This window comes from Photinus pyralis, unplaced genomic scaffold, assembly GCF_008802855.1.
Source record: "Photinus pyralis isolate 1611_PpyrPB1 unplaced genomic scaffold, Ppyr1.3 Ppyr1.4_LG5, whole genome shotgun sequence".
Classification (NCBI taxonomy): domain Eukaryota; kingdom Metazoa; phylum Arthropoda; class Insecta; order Coleoptera; family Lampyridae; genus Photinus; species Photinus pyralis.
In genome coordinates this window covers 38501727-38524955 of record NW_022170596.1, presented here as the reverse complement: position 1 = coordinate 38524955, position 23229 = coordinate 38501727, and the positions used below count along the sequence as shown (strand labels likewise).

At 36.4% G+C, this 23229-nt stretch overlaps 2 protein-coding genes and 2 long non-coding RNA genes across 4 annotated transcripts; 2 read left to right on the top strand and 2 right to left on the bottom strand.

Moving 5' to 3' along the window:
• Positions 1-640: 640 nt before the first annotated feature.
• Positions 641-3556, top strand: LOC116172684. Its single transcript, XM_031489931.1, has 3 exons — positions 641-687; positions 927-2447; positions 3101-3556. Exons 1-3 carry the CDS (start codon positions 673-675, stop codon positions 3317-3319), a joined length of 1755 nt encoding a protein of 584 aa, XP_031345791.1. The 5' UTR covers positions 641-672; the 3' UTR covers positions 3320-3556.
• A 260-nt stretch (positions 3557-3816) lies between these two features.
• Positions 3817-7583, bottom strand: LOC116170159. Its single transcript, XR_004145179.1, has 3 exons — positions 7512-7583; positions 5487-5601; positions 3817-4420 (listed from the first exon to the last, which is right to left on the bottom strand). It is a non-coding gene; the product is annotated as an uncharacterized LOC116170159 (long non-coding RNA).
• A 2478-nt stretch (positions 7584-10061) lies between these two features.
• On the top strand, positions 10062-10710 carry LOC116170389. Its single transcript, XR_004145227.1, has 3 exons — positions 10062-10150; positions 10199-10460; positions 10512-10710. It is a non-coding gene; the product is annotated as an uncharacterized LOC116170389 (long non-coding RNA).
• A 752-nt stretch (positions 10711-11462) lies between these two features.
• LOC116170125 lies at positions 11463-22858 on the bottom strand. Its single transcript, XM_031486313.1, has 3 exons — positions 22693-22858; positions 15598-16048; positions 11463-15550 (listed from the first exon to the last, which is right to left on the bottom strand). Exons 1-3 carry the CDS (start codon positions 22785-22787, stop codon positions 11525-11527), a joined length of 4572 nt encoding a protein of 1523 aa, XP_031342173.1. The 5' UTR covers positions 22788-22858; the 3' UTR covers positions 11463-11524.
• Positions 22859-23229: the final 371 nt, after the last annotated feature.

The following is a 23229-nucleotide window of genomic DNA, read 5'->3' as shown; positions in this document are numbered from 1 at the left end:
ATTGTAGTAATATCCTGTCTTAGGATGGTTGCAATTTTTTACGTGGAAGTTCAGTGTTAAATGACGCAATTGGAATGCGCACTCACGTGAGGTAGGTATTAAAATTTTGGGTCTTACAGAAATTACAATTGCGGAGATTTCATAATAGGAAAGTAAAATGTACAAACATAAGAAAATAAAAGAAGAAACCAGTACTGATATGTTGAACTCGTTTTAATTTCGATCGAAATTTTTGCTATTTAATGTAACTTGAGGTGATAACTTTTAATTTGCCAGTAATGTATGTAAATGTCCCGACTAGTTGCAACAAGTGCTACAGGCTCAAGGAAATTAAGTCGGCCTATTCGAGGGGTGTAGCGCAATTCGTTACAGGCGTAAAATTTTGAATTTAAGAACAATTAATATCTATCAATTTTTCTGATATCAACACTCTCCTACCTTATAACGTTACCTTTCTCTGTAATTAAACGCGAGTAATGTGGACCAATTAAATGTTTTCTTGATTTACCATTCAGTGAAAGTCAGTTTAAAAATGACAATGAAACTGGTCCGATGTAGTGGACACCGACTATCAGATCTGGACCAAAAGTCCTACTATAAAAGCAATAAGTTGTCATAATCGCGCCAGTAGTTCAATTTATTTGCGACGTATTGGTCGCATTTAAGTACAAAATGACAATGATCTGGGTAAGTTTCAAATATTCTATGCGGTGTAGGTACCCTAAGTGAAGTGTACAGTTTTAGTGCTTAAAAGTGGAATTCAGAGACTTTTTTTGTACTTGTTAAAATTTTGCATGAATTAATTTCCACATATTCTGGTCTTTATTGCGTGTTCTGATTTCTACTTCCGCTTTTAATTTTACTGGTTACACACGCAAGCCAAACTGGTAAATACCATTTGACTTTGACACCCTGTTTCTTTTCAGTTAAACATTTTTGCTGTGATCGTGGCAGCATCTGCTTTAGAAGATCCTGACCTGATTAGAAATTGCGGGGATGCTCGTGCGCTTGCATTGGGAATACCGGCATCGGGACATTCCGAGGGAATTGTATATGCAGCCCCCAAAGCAGCCCCATTAGTAGCAACGTACTCTAGCCCGCTCTACGCCTCTTACTCGGGCCATTCTAACGCGTATGCTTCGGGAGGATCTCATTATTCCGGGGGAAATTCTTATGCTTATACATCAGCCGTGCCCGTTGTGAAGAAGGTGGTTGCCGCACCAGCAATTGCAACTTATAGCGCACCAGTTTCTTACGCATTAGATGCTTCTCATTCCGGAGCTCATGGTGGCTATGACGCCGCATCTTCTTATTCATCCCAGATTTCTCACGACGCCCATTCTGGATATGCCAGTCATGGCTCTTATGGTGGTGCGTCGTTAAATTATGCAGTCCCACTTGTAAGTAAAGTTGCGGTAGCCCCCGCCCCGGTAGTAAAGTACGCTACCCCTGTTGCTAAAACGGTCGTTACGGACTACGTTAGCTCAGGATTGTCACATGATTCTCACGCTGATAGTTACAATAGTTTGTATTCTTCTCATCTTTTTGCCGCTCCAGCTGTGAAGGTTGCTGCACCAGTTGTGACTGTAACTGCTGCACCGATTGCTAAAACTGTAGTAGCTGACTACAGCAGTTCGGGAGCTTCACATGCTGGTTCCTACAATAATTTATATTCTTCTCATGTTGTAGCAGCGCCGGCTGTTAAAGTTGCAGCACCAGTGATTGCAAGTCATTATGCGGCGCCAATTGCGAAAACCGTAGTTACAGACTACGTTAATTCGGGAGCTTCACATGCTGGATCCTACAACAATTTATATTCTTCCCATGTTGTAGCAGCTCCGGCTGTTAAAGTTGCAGCACCAGTCATATCTGTAACTGCTGCCCCAGTAATAGCAAGCCATTACGCGGCGCCAATTGCTAAAACCATAGTTACAGACTATGCCAGCTCGGGATTAACGCATGCTTCTCATGCTAGTGCATACAATAATTTATATTCTTCTCATCTTGTGGCAGCTCCGGCTGTTAAAGTTGCGGCACCAGTAGTAGCAAGCCATTATGCCGCGCCTATCGCCAAAGCCGTAGTTACAAACTACGGAAGTTCGGAATTATCCCATGCTTCCCATGCTGGTGGTTACAGTAACTTATATTCGTCCCATCTTGTGTCCGCCCCAGCTGTTAAAGTTGCCGCACCAGTAGTAGCAGTAACTGCTGCGCCAGTATATGCAAAATTGGGTCATTCTTCGGCGTCTAGTTATCAATCATCTCATGCAGGCCATGGTGCCCTTAGTGCCTACAGCGCTCCCGCTGTTGGGCTCTCCGTAGGCCATGCACCGGTAGTTGCGGTCCCGCATACACCATCAATAAGGTATGGTGCCGCTCCTGCTGGTTACATAACGTCTGCTCCAGTTGCAGTCAAGCCCATTACTGTCAAACAGGACGGGTACTATGTAAGTATGAACCAATTACGTAAAAAATTATGACATTACATGCGATCGGTGTACGTTTTCGATTACATTCTCATGTAATTTTTTACGTACCACGTAATTTCGAACAACAATTTAAATATTAATTGAATCGAAATGCTTGTAATACCCACCAATATTCCCATCTCACCGAGAAAGTAGAACTTTAACGAGTTATATGATTTCGTCTAATTGATACTGTCAAAAACGAGATGTGAAAATAAGGAAGTGCGTTATGAACCTGTTTGCTTACATTTTTTCTCCAAATCCAATTTTGTGTACCTTAAATAATTAATCGACGCGATTATGAGATAATGCCACGAATAGTTTGCATATTCATGTCTTGTTCCAATTATACCATGAATGATGATTCTCAATAAGCCGCTATTGAAAGAAAGCAAGTTTACTACCGATTGAAATGGAAAGGCACTAATGGGCAATTTTCTTTCTTGATGGGAAAGTGATCGAAATAGAATCTCAACAAAAAAAGATCCATCACACTTTTTCATTTGCCACACGGACATTCTTGAGAGTTACGCAATTAACGCAAATTGTATCACACCTAATATTGTAATGGATAAGTAGAAAGCGCGATAGTGATTTAATTTCATCAACAGCTAACGAAATATAATTTGCAGGACGCTCATCCACGGTATGCCTTTGAGTATGGAGTAAACGATCCCCACACCGGCGATATCAAAGAGCAAAAGGAAGAACGGGATGGAGATGTTGTCAAAGGACATTATGCGTTAGTTGAACCCGATGGTAACGTTCGCACCGTTCAATACACAGCCGATTGGCAGACAGGTTTCCACGCACAAGTAACAAACTCCAAACAGCAAGTACACGCTCATTAGGAAGATGAATTGACTGTCACCACGTTATTTATGTTACCGCAGATTAGCATTACGTTACCGTGCACCGTTGTTTTAATCATATTGTCATCTCATTCCTAGTCTAATACCATATGGGCCCCAATGATAACGGTGGTCATCTCACAAAATTATTTAACCATGTACCCTTTAAGAATGCTATGTAAATATTTGATACTAGGCGATAAGGATCTTGTATTAATAAATGGTTTTTTTATTATCTTTCTTTGTTATCTTCTGTCGAACAAACGACTAATGCTAAAAAAAGGCGCGACTCAGACATACAATAATTGATTTTCTAACAGACACGAACTTGGAATATTTGGAGACACATACAAATGCTACACCACGAAATCGTAATATTTTGAAAGTATTTGCACGAAGGTTAAATGGAGTAACTAACTTCTGAACTAAAGCTGTACCAAAATAAAAAGAATTATTGTTTGCCATTGGTTAGCTTATTCTTTACTTACTTACTGTAGAGTTGTTTTCTCATTGGTTCTCTTTGTTTTTATTAATTCTTAGGCCACACTCTGTTTTTCTGATTTGGTCTATCCTTACTAACAATATCTTAAACTCTTTTTACTTTCAGCATACGCAATCATGCCATGCCATATAAATTAAACAAAGTTGGTAAGTAGCATTCCTCTCTAACTCCTATTCCGATACCAAACCAATCCGTCTTGATTTTTGCCTTTTGTTTGATATATGTTTTGTATTAGTCGTCTCTCTCCAGTTCTCACCTTTCCTCTTTAGTATTTTTAACAGTTTCTCCCAGTTTACCCAATCGAGCCTTTATAAAGTCCACGCAAGCTAAATTTCCTCGTTCGTGGAATGGGATATTCTTAGCATTTAAATACACCTGGATGGATATGGTACAGATGTTACAAATCTTACAGATGTTACAGATGCCACAGATGTTACAGATGTTACAGACGTTGCAGACGTTACAGATGTTACAGATGTATTCTTCAAGAAAAGTACATTTGGCGATTCGACGATATTGAATTCTTCTGGTAATGGGTATTACCTCAAGTGGGAATCTTTTTCTGTGGAAATTTATGTCGAAGGATGTGCTCTGCGTACCTACAGAGAATTACTGTTTAATATAAATGGAAGAGATCTACAGCAAGCAATTGCACCAATTTACGGTTATCATTAGGTCTCTCACTCTCTCAATAAGATCTATTGAACTGAGTTTATTGTTGAAAATACTAACAGTTGTAGTTGTAACTTCATTACTCGATAGAGTTTAGTTAATTTGTACCGAATCCCACGCAGTTTTTTTTATTATGTAATGGAGAATGTGTTCGATCAGCATTTTACTTTCACTTTTCCCCAACCACCCTTATGATTCGAAACGTTTAGAAATAGGGTAACTCATTTAAAAATGTTTCACACGGAAAAATCTAAACTCCCATTTTCTTAAAATCGTGCGATCTCTCTTTGATGGCTGAAAGATCGCATTTGTGTGTTAATTCTAACTGTGAATGATCCCCTCTTTTAAATACCGAGTGAATTTCTATACCCAAAATAGTGAATTAACTTAAGAATGGCGATGTCTAAATTTTCTGTTGGTTAGTGCTCTGTTTTCAACCAATCACAGTTGCTTTTCAAAACCCACGTATAAAAAAAGTCTATACTCTATAACATGGTTTCCATGCGTACTTGTTACCTGGATGCAACGTAAGGAGTGTAATACTAGACCCTTGCTAAAGCGGATGTAACCCTATATAAACCAAACTTTCTGGCGTGGATCAGTCCAATAATAAAAAAATCCATTGAAAAACACACGCCAAAACGTTTGTTCATGTCTCGACTCCAATCGATCAAACAAATTTTTTCATTACAACTGAAAACTACAATCGTACTTATTTATGCAAAAAATCAAATCCAACCAGACTGATGCGTGAGATGGTACCTGAATATGTTTCAATTGCCGTGTATATAGAAATTGCAGTACCTTTAAGGTAGGTACACCTTCAGGTGCGCCTGTCTATTCTACCTGTCGCAGGTCACTTTGTCAAGTCGACCTAGGACTATGGATCAGCAAAAACTGTCCGTTTTCATAACTTCCAAGTGACCTGAAGCCGCTTACCGGGAAAGTCGAAGGTCGCAAGTGCACCTGCCCGTTGTATGTTTAGACACCTACCTCACCCCACCCTTCGACTCGTGGGTGTGTATAAATTCCTGGATCGATGGGTCAGTGGCCCACGGTAGTTGCTCCGTGCTCAAACATTTTTAACCAACTGAGATGGGCGGTGGACCTGTAGGATGTAGGCGTGGATTAAAAGGTGCTTAAGTATATTTTTAATTTTTTAATATAAATTTAAACGAACTTAGACGGGAACGTGATTTTGCGGGGTAGATTGAGATATGCGCACGCATTCATTCATTCGCTCGGACAGACTTGTGAAGTACGCAATGAGTGCTTGGTATATTGTGATGTGACGTCTCACTAGTTGAATTCAGTGGAAAAGGTGCCAAATATCGTTCCAAAAATGATTTTCCATACACACCAACAACAATGGTGGATTTACACAATCATAATCACTAGTTCACTCAGCTCAGGATGGTTTCGGTGGTTAGCAACCTTTGTTCCTATTGGCTGTTTCTTAATTAATTTTGATAGTGAAGTAAAAAACGAGATCTCAGCACTAGAAATTGGTAGATAGCACGTTAACCACTCGTTTGAGAGTTATGTAGATGTATGTTGCCCGTAACAAAAAAAAATGTTAGGTAATACCTCAGGGTCGTGTCAAGAATGAAACAATGTCCTCATATATTGATCAATTTTGTAAGATAAAACGCAATGTAGCCCAAAGTAAACATTTTTTTTTTGTGGAAACCTCTCAAATTACGGTGTATCGATAAATATGCCTTAGTATCGTTACTAAAGCTTCCTAAATTTGAATCTTGCTCCGATTAACACTCAAATATCTCGAAAACCGTTAACTTAAGACCTTATTTAATTTTAAAAGGCACTATTCGCACAGTTTTGGGCAGCTCTTGGCCACTGTCCCTAAAAATAATAATTTCAGTGCAATTTCTGAACTACAGCTACAGAGGGTAAATATACGCCACCTTATTTAATACAAAAACAAACAATGCACTGTGTTTTGAAGCGGGTTCTACTTTTTTCGGGTAGCATTTGTGCTATGGTAACTCCGGTCTATATTCTACCAATGGTAACTTGTGTTTCGGTAGCTTTAACAACGCAAGCAGAATAAACATGTGGCAAATCATTATTGAAACAAACATTTTGACTTTTAGAGAAGAAATAATTTTGAAAATAAATATAATCGAGTAGAGAAATATTTATGGTACTAATATTTATCATAATTGATAATACTAAAAAATCAGAATGTGAGTATAATGTACAAGGAAAATATGTAAACAACATAATATTAATGTAATTTTTTTTTTTTTTTTTTTTTTTTTTTTTTTTTTTTAAGGAACAAATTGTTTAATGAAAATAATAGAACAAGAACAAATTACATATAAGAACGGGGTTTTAAAACATAATAAATTTCATGAAAAGAATTACTAAAAAAAGGTAAAGTTCCTAAAACTATAAGCAATAGACACATTAATAAGCACGTGCAATAAATTCAATTGTACTTGCGTATCAACAAATTACAAAAAACCTCCTAAACCTCCTTGAACCTCAGCGCAAAGCGCAAACTACCCTTCACCTGTACTTCTTTTAAAAAGTGCGAAAACATTCCGTTTATCTGTTTTGGGATTCATGATTTATGCATATAGGTATGCTAAAAACAACTTCTCAAAAAATTGCTAAAACTGCTATTCTGATTTGGAAAACTCGGTACAGGGTGTTTAAATAAAATAAATAAAAAGAAACGTACTCGCAAACTAGTTTTTTAAGTTATTCTTCTGGAACTTAACGTTGATGCAAGTAGAAGAAGGCGAGAAGAGTCGATGGCCCTCTTGGAGTGACTTTACTTGTTTAATGAAACGAATCAAAATACTTTAGTATGCGAATGCACGAAACTGGAATGTGTTATGTCACAAATGAAACTACTAACCCAGTTTTGAGGCTGCTCACAAAACTGCCATTTGCAACCAAACGCAACCAATACACCGATAAGTCATCTAATTAGTGAGAATGATTCAATTAGTACAAACGATTTATTGCACACACTAGGCGGATACCTACCACTTCGACCTACCGCCTCAAATCACTTTAAAAAATACTTTATTACACCACTCCTTCTTGCGTAAGTCGTAATAAAAAATAAGTCTGTAACCTTCACCACACATACATCTCTTTAGCCTAATATGTGCATACGATTAAATAACGTTAAATATACCGCCTTCCATTAAATTCGTTCGATGTGTAGGTAATATCTAGATCACTTTCTAGCCTCTATTACGTATTTATTAGTGTGGTATGTTATAATTTACTTTCACTGAATTATATTTTGCATTCCTTCGAAGGCGTCCACTTTTTTGTTATTATTTACTTGCCCATTCGAGGCAATTCATTACATCGGAAAACAATTTTTCTACCCATACCTTTGCTTATTTATGGCGGAATTATTAATTAGCGTTTTAGAAATTGAATTAATTAGCAACGTATTGTAAGGAGATATTCCAAATGTATAGTTTTCGACGTCGCATGCACTAATGCCACTAATTGAAATGGATTTGAACTTGCGAGATATAAATTACAATTACCTCAACTCCATTGCATGGGCAGGTAAACGGGAGCAAGGATAATGTTTAAGGGGTCTATTATTGGAGTCGATCAAAGTTATTACTAATCAAAGGTTAATTCTCACATTTACGTCCTGGTTAATTTGCTTGATCAAGGCAACTCAATTTGGATTTATACGATTCTTTTCACACTTTCGGTTTTAATAAATAACAATCAATCTGTTCTCATTTTTCTACCTGGCACTTCATCTATTTCGTTCTTCGGTTTTTGATTAACCTTCCTTAATTGCGTGCTTCTGTTTTCATTCATATTTATGTGCCATTTTTCCTTACTTTTCTATTTTAAGGTTTCCTAGGCTGGGTTCTTATATTATTTCTTTTCTATTTTATTTACTATCCTATACAGTGCCATGCTAATATTGCGTAAACAGATAACACTGCACTACGTGTGTATATTCGGGATGAGTAAATGAAGCGGGTATTGTAATAAGAGCAATGAGAACGAGTTAAAAAGTCTATTCTAACCTATACAATTCATCGCAGTAAGATAAAGCGTTTATGATGTTGACAGATACAACGGCCAACGTATAAATATGAATGTAAATAGTGGGAAAGAAACAATCACTGAGCGACTGTGCGCAGTGCCAAATCTTCGCTAGACGTTTTCGCAGAGCGCGTTGTGCTCTAAGAGCGAACCATAATATCTATCGAACCACTGTCACGCTGAGGACGACGATTTTCTCAAAATTTCCAAGAAAGTTGAAAATATACATGGCATAACTCGCTGTGGATTCTATAGCCGGTCCGTGCAGAGAACAGGTGCGCCAGTACTGCGGGAATAGTTCTGCAATAATTCCATGATCATCCATCATACGCTCACTACCAAACTTTACGTTTTTCTACTGCTTCGACGGCTGCACTTTCCTCGCCGCTTTTGTGACGTCACTCACCGTATTTTAACGGCTGTTAAAAAACGGCACCGTTTTTGAGGAAACCCCAATTGTTGATTAGACCGGCACTTAAAAGTACAGGAATAATTAAGAATGGGTGTAAATCAATGTCATGTCATACAAATTATTTGTTTCGTACAGTCTTAGATAGCTTTATATAATCGTATGTTGGCAATAATGGGTTTGCCTCGGTTACATATAAAATAAAATTTATTTTGTGAAAAAGTACATATTTCCATAACCGAAAAAACTAAAATAATTTAAAAACCGCGAAATTAGGGGCGGTGCATGGGTGGTACATTGCTTGCGGGAGAGAAAGCAAACGTTCCATTTTCCAGAAAGGTTGCCTGCACAGAGCCAGGTAGATAGAAAACGTATTAGTGAGCGTATGGAGTACCGTTCAGCTCCGTATAATTTTTAACAATTACACCGCATTTAAAGCATTATTTTTAACACAAACAATCTGAAGAAGATACAGTTAACAGAAAATATAGTAATTCAAATAAATTCAGAGGCCTGTTGTAACGATTTATTTTCTTTATTAGAAGCATTATTATTGTTCCCGGTATATTTACTTGCTGAATGATCCTCGTAACAGCTGTAACCTTGGAATTTTAAACACGCAATTTCCAGCGCGAAATTTTTACGGTGCTGCGGTTTGTCGTTATCTAAAGTCACTAGATATAGAAAGTACCGCAATCATCCGCCATTTTTGGGCAAATTTGCTGCCAACTTAAAAAAATTGAAAATAAAATCTGAATAGCTGTCATTTTTTATAACCTAACTTCATAGTACTGTCATGTTTTATAAAAATATATACAGATATCTCCAAACAGGTGGAACAATCCCTAACATTAAAGTTACTAGAATCTGGTAACTTCCACCATTTTTGGGCAAAAATCATGCGTTCTCTCTCTAACTCACGGGCCCAATGGATTGCGGTACTTTCTATATTTAGTGACTTTATCGTTATCGATTGTTCATCTTCCTCTTTCGTTCGTCAGCTGTGACAGAGTGCACTTGATTTTTAATCAAACAGCAAAACGCATGGGATTTTAATTGACGCCACCCATATGTATTTATATTTGGCGGTTACATTTGGTTAATTGGGGATTACGCATTAATTTGTGAAAGTAATTTCACCCCTTCACACTAATAGGAGGATATTGTTGCGTTATTCTTCTTCATTGTAAGTACGCCACTTGTATTTAATCGGCTTGACGAATATCTGCTTTAGGTTCCCGCTGATAATTAATACGATTTTCTCTCTCGTTTGAATCGTAATAACTGTGTAAAGAATCAGTTTGGAGACGTCTTACATAGAAAGTTGGGGTAACCTTGGCTTAAATTTATCATCTACCTGCGAGTACCAACACCTGTGGACATATCCACATCTGATAAGAAGCGGCCATTTTGTGAACTGGGTCACCCTGATTATGAGCGCAATTTGATCACAGGATTCGATCAACAACAAGGAGACAACTTCCGTAATCTTTACCGTAGCTATTCAGAACTATTTTTATCACTATCAATTAACTTGTTGTTTTCAGTACGTATTCATTATTTTATGGTGAACTTTTTCACGCGAATGTTATGGTAGCCCGCCACTTCCTTCTGGAGAGATTGATCGAAAAAGTATTGTAGTTGCGAGCTTACTACTAGTAAGGCGAGGCTCTTCAGGAATTGATCAGTTCATTGCATTCCAAGCTCTGCGGATTGGGAGTTTTCTTTTGTTGCAGATTTTATGAATCCGGGAATTGAGCTCACTTCTCTGGATAACATCTTAACATCTTAATCATGGTAAGCGTTTCCTTTTTATGTTTTGCTGGTATTTGGCCTATACGTACGCATTTGTGTTCGGATCAATTTTTGTGGGAACTTGGTTGTAAGATCAAATAGTAATTAATTTAATCGATAATTCTTGATTGGAGTTTTGTAAAACTGGTATATTTCAATTTTAAAGTCAAGTTACTAATATTTTTGTGTGTGTCGTAACGTAACTTTGGCTTGTGTTTTATTTATTCCCTCGTATCTTCCCAATTTCATACGGGGAGGGGTAAGCTTGAAATTGAGTGGCGTTCAACCTTGGTAAGTGCAACGAAGATTCGGAAGATAATTTTACTTTATAACGAACTAGGATTTTCAGAATCTTATTTTGTGTTTTGCCCTGAGCTAGTTAATGCGGCGGATGCGGCGGGTTTGATAAATTGCAGCGCCAACTCAACTACCCGTTATACTGTGAGGAACGCTCCCCTTCCCCTCTTTGGAAGCTCCACACTTATTGACGTATTTTAATAATTTTGGCAGCAAAAAGTTATCTTTCTCCTCTTAGAAACTTTATTTTTATACACGATTATACCAAGATTTTCAGTATTCATGTTTTCACTCGGGACTTTTCGCTTAAGCGGTTCAACCGTAAAATGGCAGATCAACCGCTGATTACAGACAACGGAAGAACATTAAAAGTGCAAACGTTAACATTAACAATTTATTAGGTACTATGTATACGTTTCAATATAAAACAAAGTATAAAAATGAAAAAAAAATGGATAATAATACAACTTTAAATAAGTCTAGGATCAATAAATCCCCTTAACCAACCGATCACATTGTTTACCAACTTCATTTTTTCTAAAGCAAAAACCATTTGGCTCTTTTCACTCCCAGCTTCCACCAGTTCTTCTTTCTGGCTGCCCCCTTTTTTCTGTCCAGAATTTGTTCTAGCGTAATTGGAAAGCTTGGAATCCGCAAACTTTTTATCGCCTGCCGGTAGCGGTTTCCGTTTCTTGTGCCAGTTACCGGAGTAAAACAGCGTATCGGTTGGGTTTACATCTCGTTTACTGATTGTATGTGATGTTACATCCGAAATCGCCTTCTGGTCATTGCAAGGTTGGCATAATTTCTCAAGATCCATCGAAAGATGATAGGAACCATCAGAATTCTTTTTCAAATTGAACGGCAATTTCATTCCGTCACCAACAAAAATAACTTTGTCACTATTGTTCTCTTCTGGTATCAACTTTGCAACCACTCCATATGGTTTAGAAGAACCTTGATTTACCAAATCTGAAGAACTGGCATCTCCAACAGTTTTTGACGCGTCAACCGGACCACCAGATTCTTCTACTGCAAAGCGCTGTTCCAAAGAAGGATCGCCGACAATCTCACCTTGTTTTTCGAGTCTTTTAATTTCCGCCTCCGAAAGCGGCTCTATTTCTCCCTTTACTTCGACAACACCTGGACTATCTTCCCCTGTTTCTACATTAACAAGTGCGTGATACAATTTGGGCCCAAACTTTCTGTACACTTCTTCAGTGTTAGTGCCAGATGGTTGTTCTACATTAACACGTTCATGATATGATTTTGGTCCAAATTTTCTATTTACTTCGATGGTGGACGGTTGGTAGACCGCTGCTTGATCGTTGTCGATGGAAACATCTTCGTCATTGAATGTCGGCGCCACTCTTTGGTTTGAAATGAATGTTGGCTTGGATTTACGAATGTAAACATCCTCAAATTTGGGGTTTCCATTAAACTTGTCAAATAAAATATCCTTGGCTTCGGCTTCAACGTCACTAACTTTTTGAAAAAGTTTATTCTTTAACCTTTCTGCTTCAATCAGCGGCAATTTCGCCTTTTGAAGGGCAATTTCCGCGAGTTCTCTATCAGATTTTAGTTTTTCGATGGCAATATCTGAAAATGTCGGTTTTGACTTATGAATGTAAACCTCTTCTAATTCGGGGTTTTCATTTAACTTGTCAATTAAAATATCCTTAGATTTGGCATCCACGTCACTAACTTTATGAATCACTTTGTTCTTTAGCTTCTCGGCTTCAATGAATGGCAATTTTGCCATTTCAATTGCGAGTTCTTCATCAGATTTCAGTTTTTCGATGGCAGCATCCTTAAATTTGGTTTCATATGGTTTTCCTACATGGACCCTTTGATTAACGCTAGGTGTCTCGCTCGAAACGAATATCGGTTTTGACTTATGAATGGAAACTTCCTCTAAATTGGGTTTTTCATTTAACTTGTCAAATAGAATGTCCTTAGCTTTGGCATCCGCGTCACTAACTTTGTGAAGCACTTTGTTCTTCAGCTCTTCGGCTTCAATTAATGGCCATTTTGCCATCTGAATGGCGAGTTCTTCATCAGATTTCAGTTTTTCGATGGCAATATCCTCAAATTTGGGTTGATATGGTTTTTCTACGTGGACATCTTGATTAACGCCAGGTGTGTCACTCGAAATTAATATCGGTTTTGACTTAGGAACGGAAACCTCCTCAAACTTGGGTTTTTCATTTAACTTGTCAAATAAAATATCCTTAGCTTTGGCATCCACATCATCAACTTTTTGAATCACCTTGTGCTTCAGTTTTTCTGCTTCAATTATTGGCCATTTTGCCATTTCAATGGCGAGTTCTTCATCAGATTTCAATTTTTCGATGGCAATATTCGTCAACTTGGCATCAGAAGATTTTAATTGATCGCTGGCAATCGGGGGTGATTTTCTAATATCTATTTCTCCATCTTCTTCCAAAATAGGTGGTAACTTGTGGAAACTTTTCCCTTTTTCGATAGTAACACCTTCGGATTCTTTTGGTTTGTCCAAGTGAAAGAATCTCTCTTTCGAGTTTAATGCATCAGTTACAACATCTTTGAATTTTGCGCCTGCATAGTTAACATCCTCCTTAAGTTTATTCTTCAAGTCTTCTGCGATAGCAAGGGGTAGTTTTGATTCTTCCAGAATTTCTCTAAACATCTCATGTTTGAGATTAGGTGCAACTCCTTCAGCAGATTTCTGTTTTTCAACATCTATAAATTTATCCTCGGGAGCTTGCTGAGCCCGTTGAACAGAATGGGGTCGTAATCTCTCCATCGAAACTGGCTGGGTCCTTGATTTTTCGATGTAAATCTCCTTAACCTTACTTACAGGTGAGTATGCTTTCTCGTCTGAGTACGGATTGGATTGAAACCTTTCATTAAAGCTTAGCTGGTCTCTAACTCTTCCGTCCACGTTACTACCATCTTGATTTCTATCCAAACTTTCAACGGAAACTATTTTTGGTCCTGATTTGCCCAGATAAACTTCGTCAGCCTTGGAAACTTGAATTTCACCGTTTCCCATAATTGGTAGATTTTCGGTTAATGTGTCTTGTACCTTTACACTAGAAGGCAGATCCATAATTTTCTTCCCAACTTTGGTTTCTAGATCTTCGGCAAGGGATAATGGAACTTTTGATGTTTCAACGTAGGCATTTTTAATTTTAGAGTCGATAGAGCGCCCGATATCTTCAAGTGCGTCAATTGTTGGCGATTTTGAAATGGAAAGAGATTTAGTGTCGGCGACTTGAACATTCCCATCGGAATCAAGTTCGTCTGTGTAATGGTCCTGCAGTGCAATTCCACCTTCGCCAAGGGCAAAGCCTTTATTGATAAAGATAGCCTTAGATTTAGTTCCGCTGGGTGCTACATTACCAGAATTTAACTGTGCTACGGTGACGTCTTCTCCTGTTGCTAATATTTTTGGCTTATCCACAGAAATGTCTTTATGCGCATCAATCTCTATAACTTTAGTGCCAAATGGCTGTACCTCAGATTTCAATTTAGTGTCAGAAATTTGCTCATGGAGGTTTCCAAATACTTTACTTTCGTGTAAAGGTTGTATCCCTTCATTTACAACTAGGTCTTTGTTAATTGCTCCACCTTGGTTGATCTTCTCTTCATTTCGAAGGCCATCAATAATTAATGATATCTCTTTGTCTTTTGTAAGATATCCTCTAGGTTGTTCATACGTTTTTCCGGCATTTAGGTGGACCTTCTCGTTTGCGACAAGCGAGTGATCACCTGTACCTATTCCGCCATCGTATTCTTTGTCTACACTAACCCCAGCTCCAATCCTAATGTCCTTTGGACCACCAACTTCTTTAACTTTGTCTTCAAACAACAATCCATCATGAATAAGTGCGTCTTTTACTTCTGTAACCTTCTTTTCAAGTTGGGCTAGTGGATTAATGTTTGGTGCATGAATTTCTACCGATTTATGCAGTGCTGCACCGGATTTGCCTATTTCCGCATTAACATTTTCAGCAAAGATTCCCTCTCCTGTAAATCTGGACTCGGGCACAACGTTATCGGAAACGCCTGCTTCAAGGTCCTCACTCAATGTACTACCGACCACTTCGTCTATGTTGTCACTAGTAGCGCCAACGGTTTGGTCCAAGTCTTCCACATTTATAGCCTTGTTATCCGATGTCTGAAGAGCTTTTTGAGTTTCATCGTCGGAATTCTTCACTTTATCTATTATCGGGAGCTCCGGTTTCTTCGCGATAGTAATAGGATGTTCGTCGACGACCTTTTCTATTGAAACAGGTTGACCGCAGGTTTTCCTAATTAATTCCGCGATGTTTTCTACTTTCTCCTCCAAGCCTTGCAAAAAGAATTGGAACTGTCGAGAGCTGGCATCTTCGCTTGACGTTTTCGAGATGGCTTTATCTTCTACACTGCCACTTTTTGTGTCTACCTTAGTGTTCAAAGAATCATCTGGTATGCTACGGGAGTGTAGGTGAGTATTGGACACTTCTTTGTGCTAAAAAATAGTTACTGTAACACCTTTAACCCGTGTACGATACTTACCCAAGCCTTGACGTCATTGATAATCTTGTGAATTTCTTCTCTTGTTAATTTTTCATCATTTAGTAGGATTTTCTTTTTTTCGCTTGCCAATTGCAGTTCTTTCTCAATTTCTCTTTCCAGGACAGAGTGACTGTGCTTTTCAGGCACAATTATCTCTTCATCCTTTTGATATGAAGTATGCAGTAGTTTATTAAGTAACGTTCCTTGCGAGTTGACTTCCAAATTTGTAGTTGCTTCTGGGACTGTAACAATTTCGGTTGTCACGGGTATTGGTGTTGTAGTTGACACAATGTCCAAATCTCTACAAATGATGTTGCAAAATTCGCATTTCCCGCTAATTTTGCAACGCTTTGATTCCCTGCACGATTCGCATCGCTTCCTTCTAGATTCAAGGAATACATCCCTTCTATTGGCAATTTGTGCTCGGCGAGGAGGCTGAACCTCCGTTTCCCTATAACAAATGCAGATTTAGTAAATTGTCATTTGAAATTTGCTCATCAAATGAAATGTAAAAATTGGCCATATCAGAATGATAGACGTTTCTGAACGTGAATGTGAACCGTGAGTGGAAAGTGGAAAACAGACAGTGGCACGGTAGAATTCGAGTTATTTTCTTTGCAAAAGAATTGTAGCTATATTTGCAGAACATGCTGAAGTCACAACAAAAGTGACCAAATTCTTATCCGTTTCGAGGCATGGAAATCGAATTCGAGCGATATTCTTAAAATTAGTTTCACTGAAAACTGTAGGTAAAGCTTACTAAATTAGCAAGCAGTAATTTAGCATACAGTCGAATGGTAAAAGAGGTCAACTATTGGGATAGCATTTAAAAAAGCTACAACGTACTACATGCTAAAACTATTGCCGAGTTCTGCTAGCGCGTTTACTAGTGATTTGCTAGCGTTTGTTTATCAATTTGCTAGCGTTTTGTTTTATTTAACGATCGTAGAGAATGATGGACTTTGATTGAGACCTTTGTGAAAAAGATAAAGACTTTTTAGGTTTTATTGAGCGTAGATTCAATCGACCGCTCGTATTTTGAAATTAGTTGAGTGAGCTTTATCGAAAAAATGTCACGCTTTAACCTAAAATTAACGTCTTCGTGAAAATGTACTTGTACCTAACCAAAAATAGTCATTTTTTCGTTTTTAATGCGCCACCCGGTATACCCAGCGGAGAGATGAGTGGATGATTGTATGCGTGGAAACAAATGCCAATAAGTTTCTGAAAATTTGTGCAAAGAGCCCGTTTCTGTGTAAACATTTGAAGTTTTCGTACGGTTTAAATTGATCCATGCTTTAATTAAAATGTGGTACTAAGAGTATGAGTTGCATTTTGTAAAAGTCCTCATGCGTAACCGTGGGTCCAACGCAATCGTTTTTTTGAAATTTTCATCAAATAAACTGATTTTTAAAATGCTTTGAAATAAAAAGGTATGTGCAATTTGTAGATTTTTTAAGTATAAAGTACCGTTAGGGGTTTAGTGAGTATTGTGGTGAAGTAATTTTTTAATGCATTACATTTTACCAAGAAGTACGAAGAGGGGGAGATGGGAAATTTAGAACCGTTTTTACAAATGATTTGGAAAGGGCATACTCAAAAATCTAAGTAAATAATTCCATCATACTATGCTATGGAATCAAATTATTAAGACCTTCTGCAGAGGCACTCTAAAAAGCATTAATTTATTTTGCCTTTATTTTTGAGTGGGCGGGGTTTCAGCCAAGGCTGCTCTACCAACCCAAATCACTATACATTTATAAATATCCATGCCCGAATCCGGATTCGAACCAGGGACCCTTAGTACCGCAGTTCAACTTCCCTTATGTTGAGTGTCCAGAATAAGAGAGGGACAATAACTTAATAAATAAATAAATAAATAAATAAAAGAGAAGAAGATTTTGCAGAGCTCGAAATACCAACAAAGTATACGTACTTCTGAATATTTTCTACTATCATTTGATTGCACTTAATCACTGGTTGATATGGATAAGCCGTTCGAAGTTAATCTGTTGTCGATACGAAAGGGGCAGTATATGCAAGAAGCGAGAGGTGTCCCTTCCCCTTTAGAGTGTATAAAGCGGTCGATGCTAATCAGCGGGTGATAAAAAAAAGCGTTCGAAGTTAATCGGCAGTTAAATGTAAAATTTTGTATATTTTATTATTTCCGGACGTAGAATAAAAACTACATAAGTTTTATTCCAAAAGTGATTAAATAAATAAATACTACAAATTGCACCTTTGCATCTTTGAAGAAACAAATAATTTTAATTAGGTCTACAATAGTGTTCGAAATACTTTAATATTTGTTATATAATCATACCAATTATTAAAAAAATTGCTTCATACTTAACGAAGATAATCAACCGTTTTGAAGTTTTTACTTACCCTGTATATTTAGTATCTAACAATGGTACGCATACATTATAAATACAAGTACAAGCCTTGTTTTTTGGAAGAGTGGACTAAGAGTTGTGAAAATCGGTGTAGGCAACTCCTCAAAATCTGGTTTTCCAAAAATAATCCGATGTACAAGACAAACCCTACTTGCTGGTTTCATTTTTAGAGTGGAAACTTTTGCAAAAATTAAATTCTGAGAGGACATTTTTCTGTAGCCATTGGCTAATTAGATAATGCTAAACCAAATCTTATCTATGCATTTGACTTTGGTTTTTCGCAAATTTTAGGATGTGTTGCCTATCCATAGAGGCAAACGTTTTTCACATACAATAACGAAAACTGCATTTTTAGCGCATTTCCACAAAAATTGTGACCACTTTGTCCGTCCGTCCGCTCGTTCGTTGAGACGCTACTAGTTCTTTATCTTAAGAGCTATTGTTCTACTTTTTTCGCTATTTGGTTCGTTAGGGTGTCGAGGCTTGCACCAAGGAAGGAATTTTTTCTGCGCTTATTACTAAAAAAAGTTATTGTAAAAAAACCAAAAAACCGTTTTTTACATGCTCCATAATTTTACACTTTTGCCGTTTATTAACGATCCTAGAGATCGTTTATAATTTTGTATTGCTGTCTGTCGTCTGTCTGTTGGTCTGTCCGTCTGTTCCTTTGTCTGTCTGTCTCTCTATCTGTCCGTGTGAACGATAATTTTGTTTAGAAATGTCCGATCGCTTTTAGATCTCCGTTAGTTATGAACTGAATTTCATGAAATTCAATATGGGCATAGCTTTAGCCATATAATACGCAATGCCAAAACTTGAGTCGAATCGATTCAAAATTCACAGTGCCCTTTTCGCATCTCGACTATTTATAAACCGAATTGCCAACTTTTTTATTTATAAAAGTATTTGAATGAAATTTACTACATAGGCACTTGGAATAAATGAAAATCTAACGCCAGTTTCAGAATTTGGTTTTGCGCATGCGCAGTGCCAACTTTTTCAGTTTATGGAAGCATTTAAATGAAATTTCATACATAGGTACTTGGAATAAAGGAAAATCTGACACCAGTTTCAAAATTTTATTTTGCGCATGCGCAGTGCCAACTTTTTTTATCTCTGGAAGCATTTAAATGAAATTTGATGCATAGGCGCTTGGAACAAGGAAAATCTAACGTTAGTTTCAAAATTGAGATTTGCACATGCGCAGTTCCAACTTTCTTATTTAGAAAAGCATTAAAATGAAATTCTTCTTATAAACAGAAATTAAAGTAGCACGTCAAAAATGGATTGCAGATGTGCAACGCTATCTTTCATATTTGTGGCCGGATTTTGACGATTTAACAGAAGTTGCATCTTACAAATGGGAAATGAATACAAGTGGAAATGCGCTTTTTGTAAATCGTTTACGTTTACTTTTTAACTTGTTATCCATGTAATACCATTTTGACGATAACCTACAAAAAATTGAGATTTAACCAGTAACCTTAAACTGTTTAGTTCATACCACCAGATGAACAGGAAGACCTCGAGTACGTCTGAATTCAAGATACAATATTGGATCAATAAACAAGAAATCAATGAACTGGAGAAAGAATTGGTAAGCATAAAAGAAAATGAAAATCGAATCGAAAATAAAACTATATACAAAAAACAACTAAAAGAACAATTCATCAAAATTTTAATAACGGAAACAAAAATATAGACACTTACAAAAACAATGGTCAAAATAGGAAAAGAAATTGCAAAAAAGAATAAAGAGAAGGAAATTTGCATCCCAGAAAAAAAACAAGGAAACTCATTGAGGAAAGACGAAAACTAAACGAAGAAGGGAAAAGAAAATCGATAGAATATGCAGAAATCAATAAGACAATTAGCAAAACCATTAAAGAAAATAACAGAAATAAACATAGAAAAAGGTATAGAGAATATCAAGAGTATGAAATGTCTCAGACCTAGACTGGGTAGACTTGAAATAAATAAAACATAAAACAAGAACGGCGTATAAACCAATATTAAAGATGACATCATAAGTATTACACAAATGTTCTATATAGAACTAAGCGAGGAACTAAGTATATCAAACAAAAATTGAACCACCGACAGGAAGAAATCTTAAACCGACTTAAATCGAAAAGAAAGCTTTTCAAATTTTAATATGATGTAGACTGAACCTTTCTGCGCACGTATTTTCACTTTAAAAAATGAATTTTTTTTAAACGATAGAGCTATAGCAAGAGAGTTATTATCGCATAATGCACAGGGTGTTCAAATTTCGATGGGTTTAGTGTACTTATTCATTTATTTAATCTGTACCAAATTTGGCCTAAATTAAATATAAGTGAACGTAGAATCAAACAAAATGGTTTGTGAAGTAATTCCAAATAGTACCCGTAAAACGACTGTACAAATTTTACTTTCATTTTCTTTTCTTAAAAAACTGTTCATTTTAGATATAGACATATCTATCATGCGAAAGATTATCTCTTGCAGAAAACCAAGCCTGGATAGAGCAAAAGAGTGTTGTAAAATTGCACAAAAATTAGATAAATGGTAAAACCTAAGGGCTCAAAAGGCAGATTTCGATTTAAATAGACAATAAAACAAATCATTCAACTAGGACAATTGAAAATAGTGACTTAATTGGCTCTTAATTACAGAATGCAGCGACTTTATTGGTCAAAAATAAATGAAAGTTTCATCCAAAATTCCGACACTATTTTGGGAATTCCTTAATATTCAGTTGCGTGTAACACAACAGTGCCATCATGATGCAAAAGGAAAAAATGAGGCTTCCAAATTGTTCTCGTGACTTAAAAGTTACAATATGAAAACTATACCGGGCGATCTAATATAACTGCAGACAGTTTAAATTTGGCGCGTAAAGGTTGTAGTGTTTTGGCAAATATGTTTAGAAGGTGGTTTATTTATGCAGTAAGCGCGATCCATTGGCGTCGTTTTTTATGTGAATTATTTTCTTACTTGCTTTTTAAAGTAAATACCTAGTTCTTTTCAAAGATTTTTTTTGCAAATGTAACAAAATTACCTACATTAAAAGAAAATACCTTATAAGGATCATGTAACCTTACTTTTTAAGGGTGCAACTGTGCTTGATATGTAATTTTAATTATTTAATTGAGATTATTGTTTAGTGGTCCATTTAATTGATCCACCACTGCTGTAATATAAATGACCATTGGTATGTTACCAACTTTATAATTATTTAGTTTTGCAGGAAATTCAAACTGTTAGCAGTCATTGTGGATCACCTGGTATTAGAAATACTTTCCTGAAAGCCAATATTTCATTTTTTGAAGGTAGAAAGGTCACAAAAATTATTTTATCTGGAGAACATTGGTAAGTTTATTTTCATTTTTCAAATTGAAAGTGAAGGGTTTCAACATTTGGAGGTGAAAGGTACACAAAGCATATTTTAAGTCGCTAAACTGAGATTCCAAACAAAGTTACTCATAAAAACACCTTGGTAGGTACAGCTTTAAAAAAAACCTTTAATTAAAAATCTAGGGACATAAAGATGAAAGCGCCGGTTTCAAGATTCTTTTAAACCATTTTCACTGCTTTAAAATTGAATTGAAATTCACTGTGTCTATTACCTGCTTTAAAATTTAATTGAAATTCAGTGTGTAATATGAAAACCGAGATGAAAACTGAATTGGAAGCTGAAATCTTATATTGCAACATATTGAATTTTCCTTTCGTAGTTTTATATTTTAACTTGAAAGTCACAAGTTTCAAAATTTGGAGGTCTGATAGTATTGAAAATTCTGAAGAATGAAGCTTTTAAAACTTCACATTTTTATAAAGAATGATACACAAAAATATTTCAACTCGCGATTCAGAAACGAAGCTCTTAACTAAAATTTAAACCCGTGATCTAGTTTTAAATTTCAACTTGAAGCCCAAATTTTGGTATTGAAGAACGCATAAAAAAATCAACAATTATTTTATTAACTGTGAAGAAAAACACTTGGGGGAGGGGGAGAAGCTGGGATAGAGCAACGTTTGACCAAGTTTGCAATTGGGGATAACTGGAATGTAGTATGAATTGTTCAGCACATTTTTTCCACCACTTTCACTTTCTCAATCTCGGTTCGCAAATGTAAACCATATTAATTTTAAATTAATTAAAAGTAGTTAATTGATTGGGAATGTGCAGAAAGAAAATGCGGCTTTCTTTTCGGAAAACTGCAAAGTATCAAACATAACAGGGATGTATGGTTTTCAGAATCCAGTTAGGACCTAAATTCTTATGGTTTATAGGTAGCTTGTCTAAAGAGAACTAAGCTTCGCACTGAAAAATGTAAGCAATTGATTAATTGTAAAAGACTTAAATTTTTCAATAAAAGAAGCTTAGTTTTCTACAGAAAAGCTAAACCATTTGCATTTGGGGACTGTATAAAGTCTTTCTGAAAACCGCATCTCCGTTATATTTTGTATTTTCGGCAAAAAAAATCCATTTTCTCGCTGCACGGTACCAAACTTGATAAACAGAACCAGGAATCACTTTCTCAGTTCTGGGTTAATTTAATTCTGTTCAAATAAATTGGGATAGCAATTTGCAATTTAATTTGTGAATTGTGAATTTTCATAAAACTAAAAACTAAAAATTCCCGTTAGTTCTATGTAATAAGGATGATCATTAAATTAACTATTCCCAAGAAAAATAAATAAAACAACTCACCCATTTGTAACTTTCCCGGTTTCAACGACATCGTTCGATGCACTATCCACCAGTTTCAACAAAAAGAGTACATTAACAATCACAGAAAGTTTCATTGTTATTATTTTTGAAATTACTTAGCACAATGGAACATCGCTCATTTGAGCGGCAAAGTGTAATCGACGGATTGAATTGCAGTTGCAACTCGCGACTATATCAACTTACCTTTATTAGGTAATAATACTTGCAAAATCATCACCTTTGAATAAAACAATATTAAATTCCGTGTATTATTGTATTATTTGTTTATGCATAGCATTGACGAATGTTATAATAGGAAGTGATTAGTTTGCAAAGATACTTCCCTTTGTGGATTTTTGTAACATAATAGTTATTTGTGTACCAAGGCCGTAAAAGTGATCTTTTTTGGCCGAAGCTGCTGTTTGTGGCCGAGGCGGTAGCCGAGGCCGCAATTCAGATGAGGCCTAACAAATCACTTTTGGCCAAGGTGCACACAACATTTTTTAGGCGATCAAAAAAGAATTCAAAAATTTGCTC

Coding starts and splice junctions, on each gene's coding strand:
- LOC116172684 (XM_031489931.1), top strand. Junction 2,448..3,100: donor TCAAACAGGACGGGTACTAT/GTAAGTATGAAC, acceptor TATAATTTGCAG/GACGCTCATCCACGGTATGC.
- LOC116170125 (XM_031486313.1), bottom strand. CDS start 22,787: ATGAAACTTTCTGTGATTGTTAATGTACTCTTTTTGTTGAAACTGGTG. Junction 16,049..22,692: donor ACCGGGAAAGTTACAAATGG/GTGAGTTGTTTT, acceptor CATTTGTTATAG/GGAAACGGAGGTTCAGCCTC. Junction 15,551..15,597: donor TCAATGACGTCAAGGCTTGG/GTAAGTATCGTA, acceptor ACTATTTTTTAG/CACAAAGAAGTGTCCAATAC.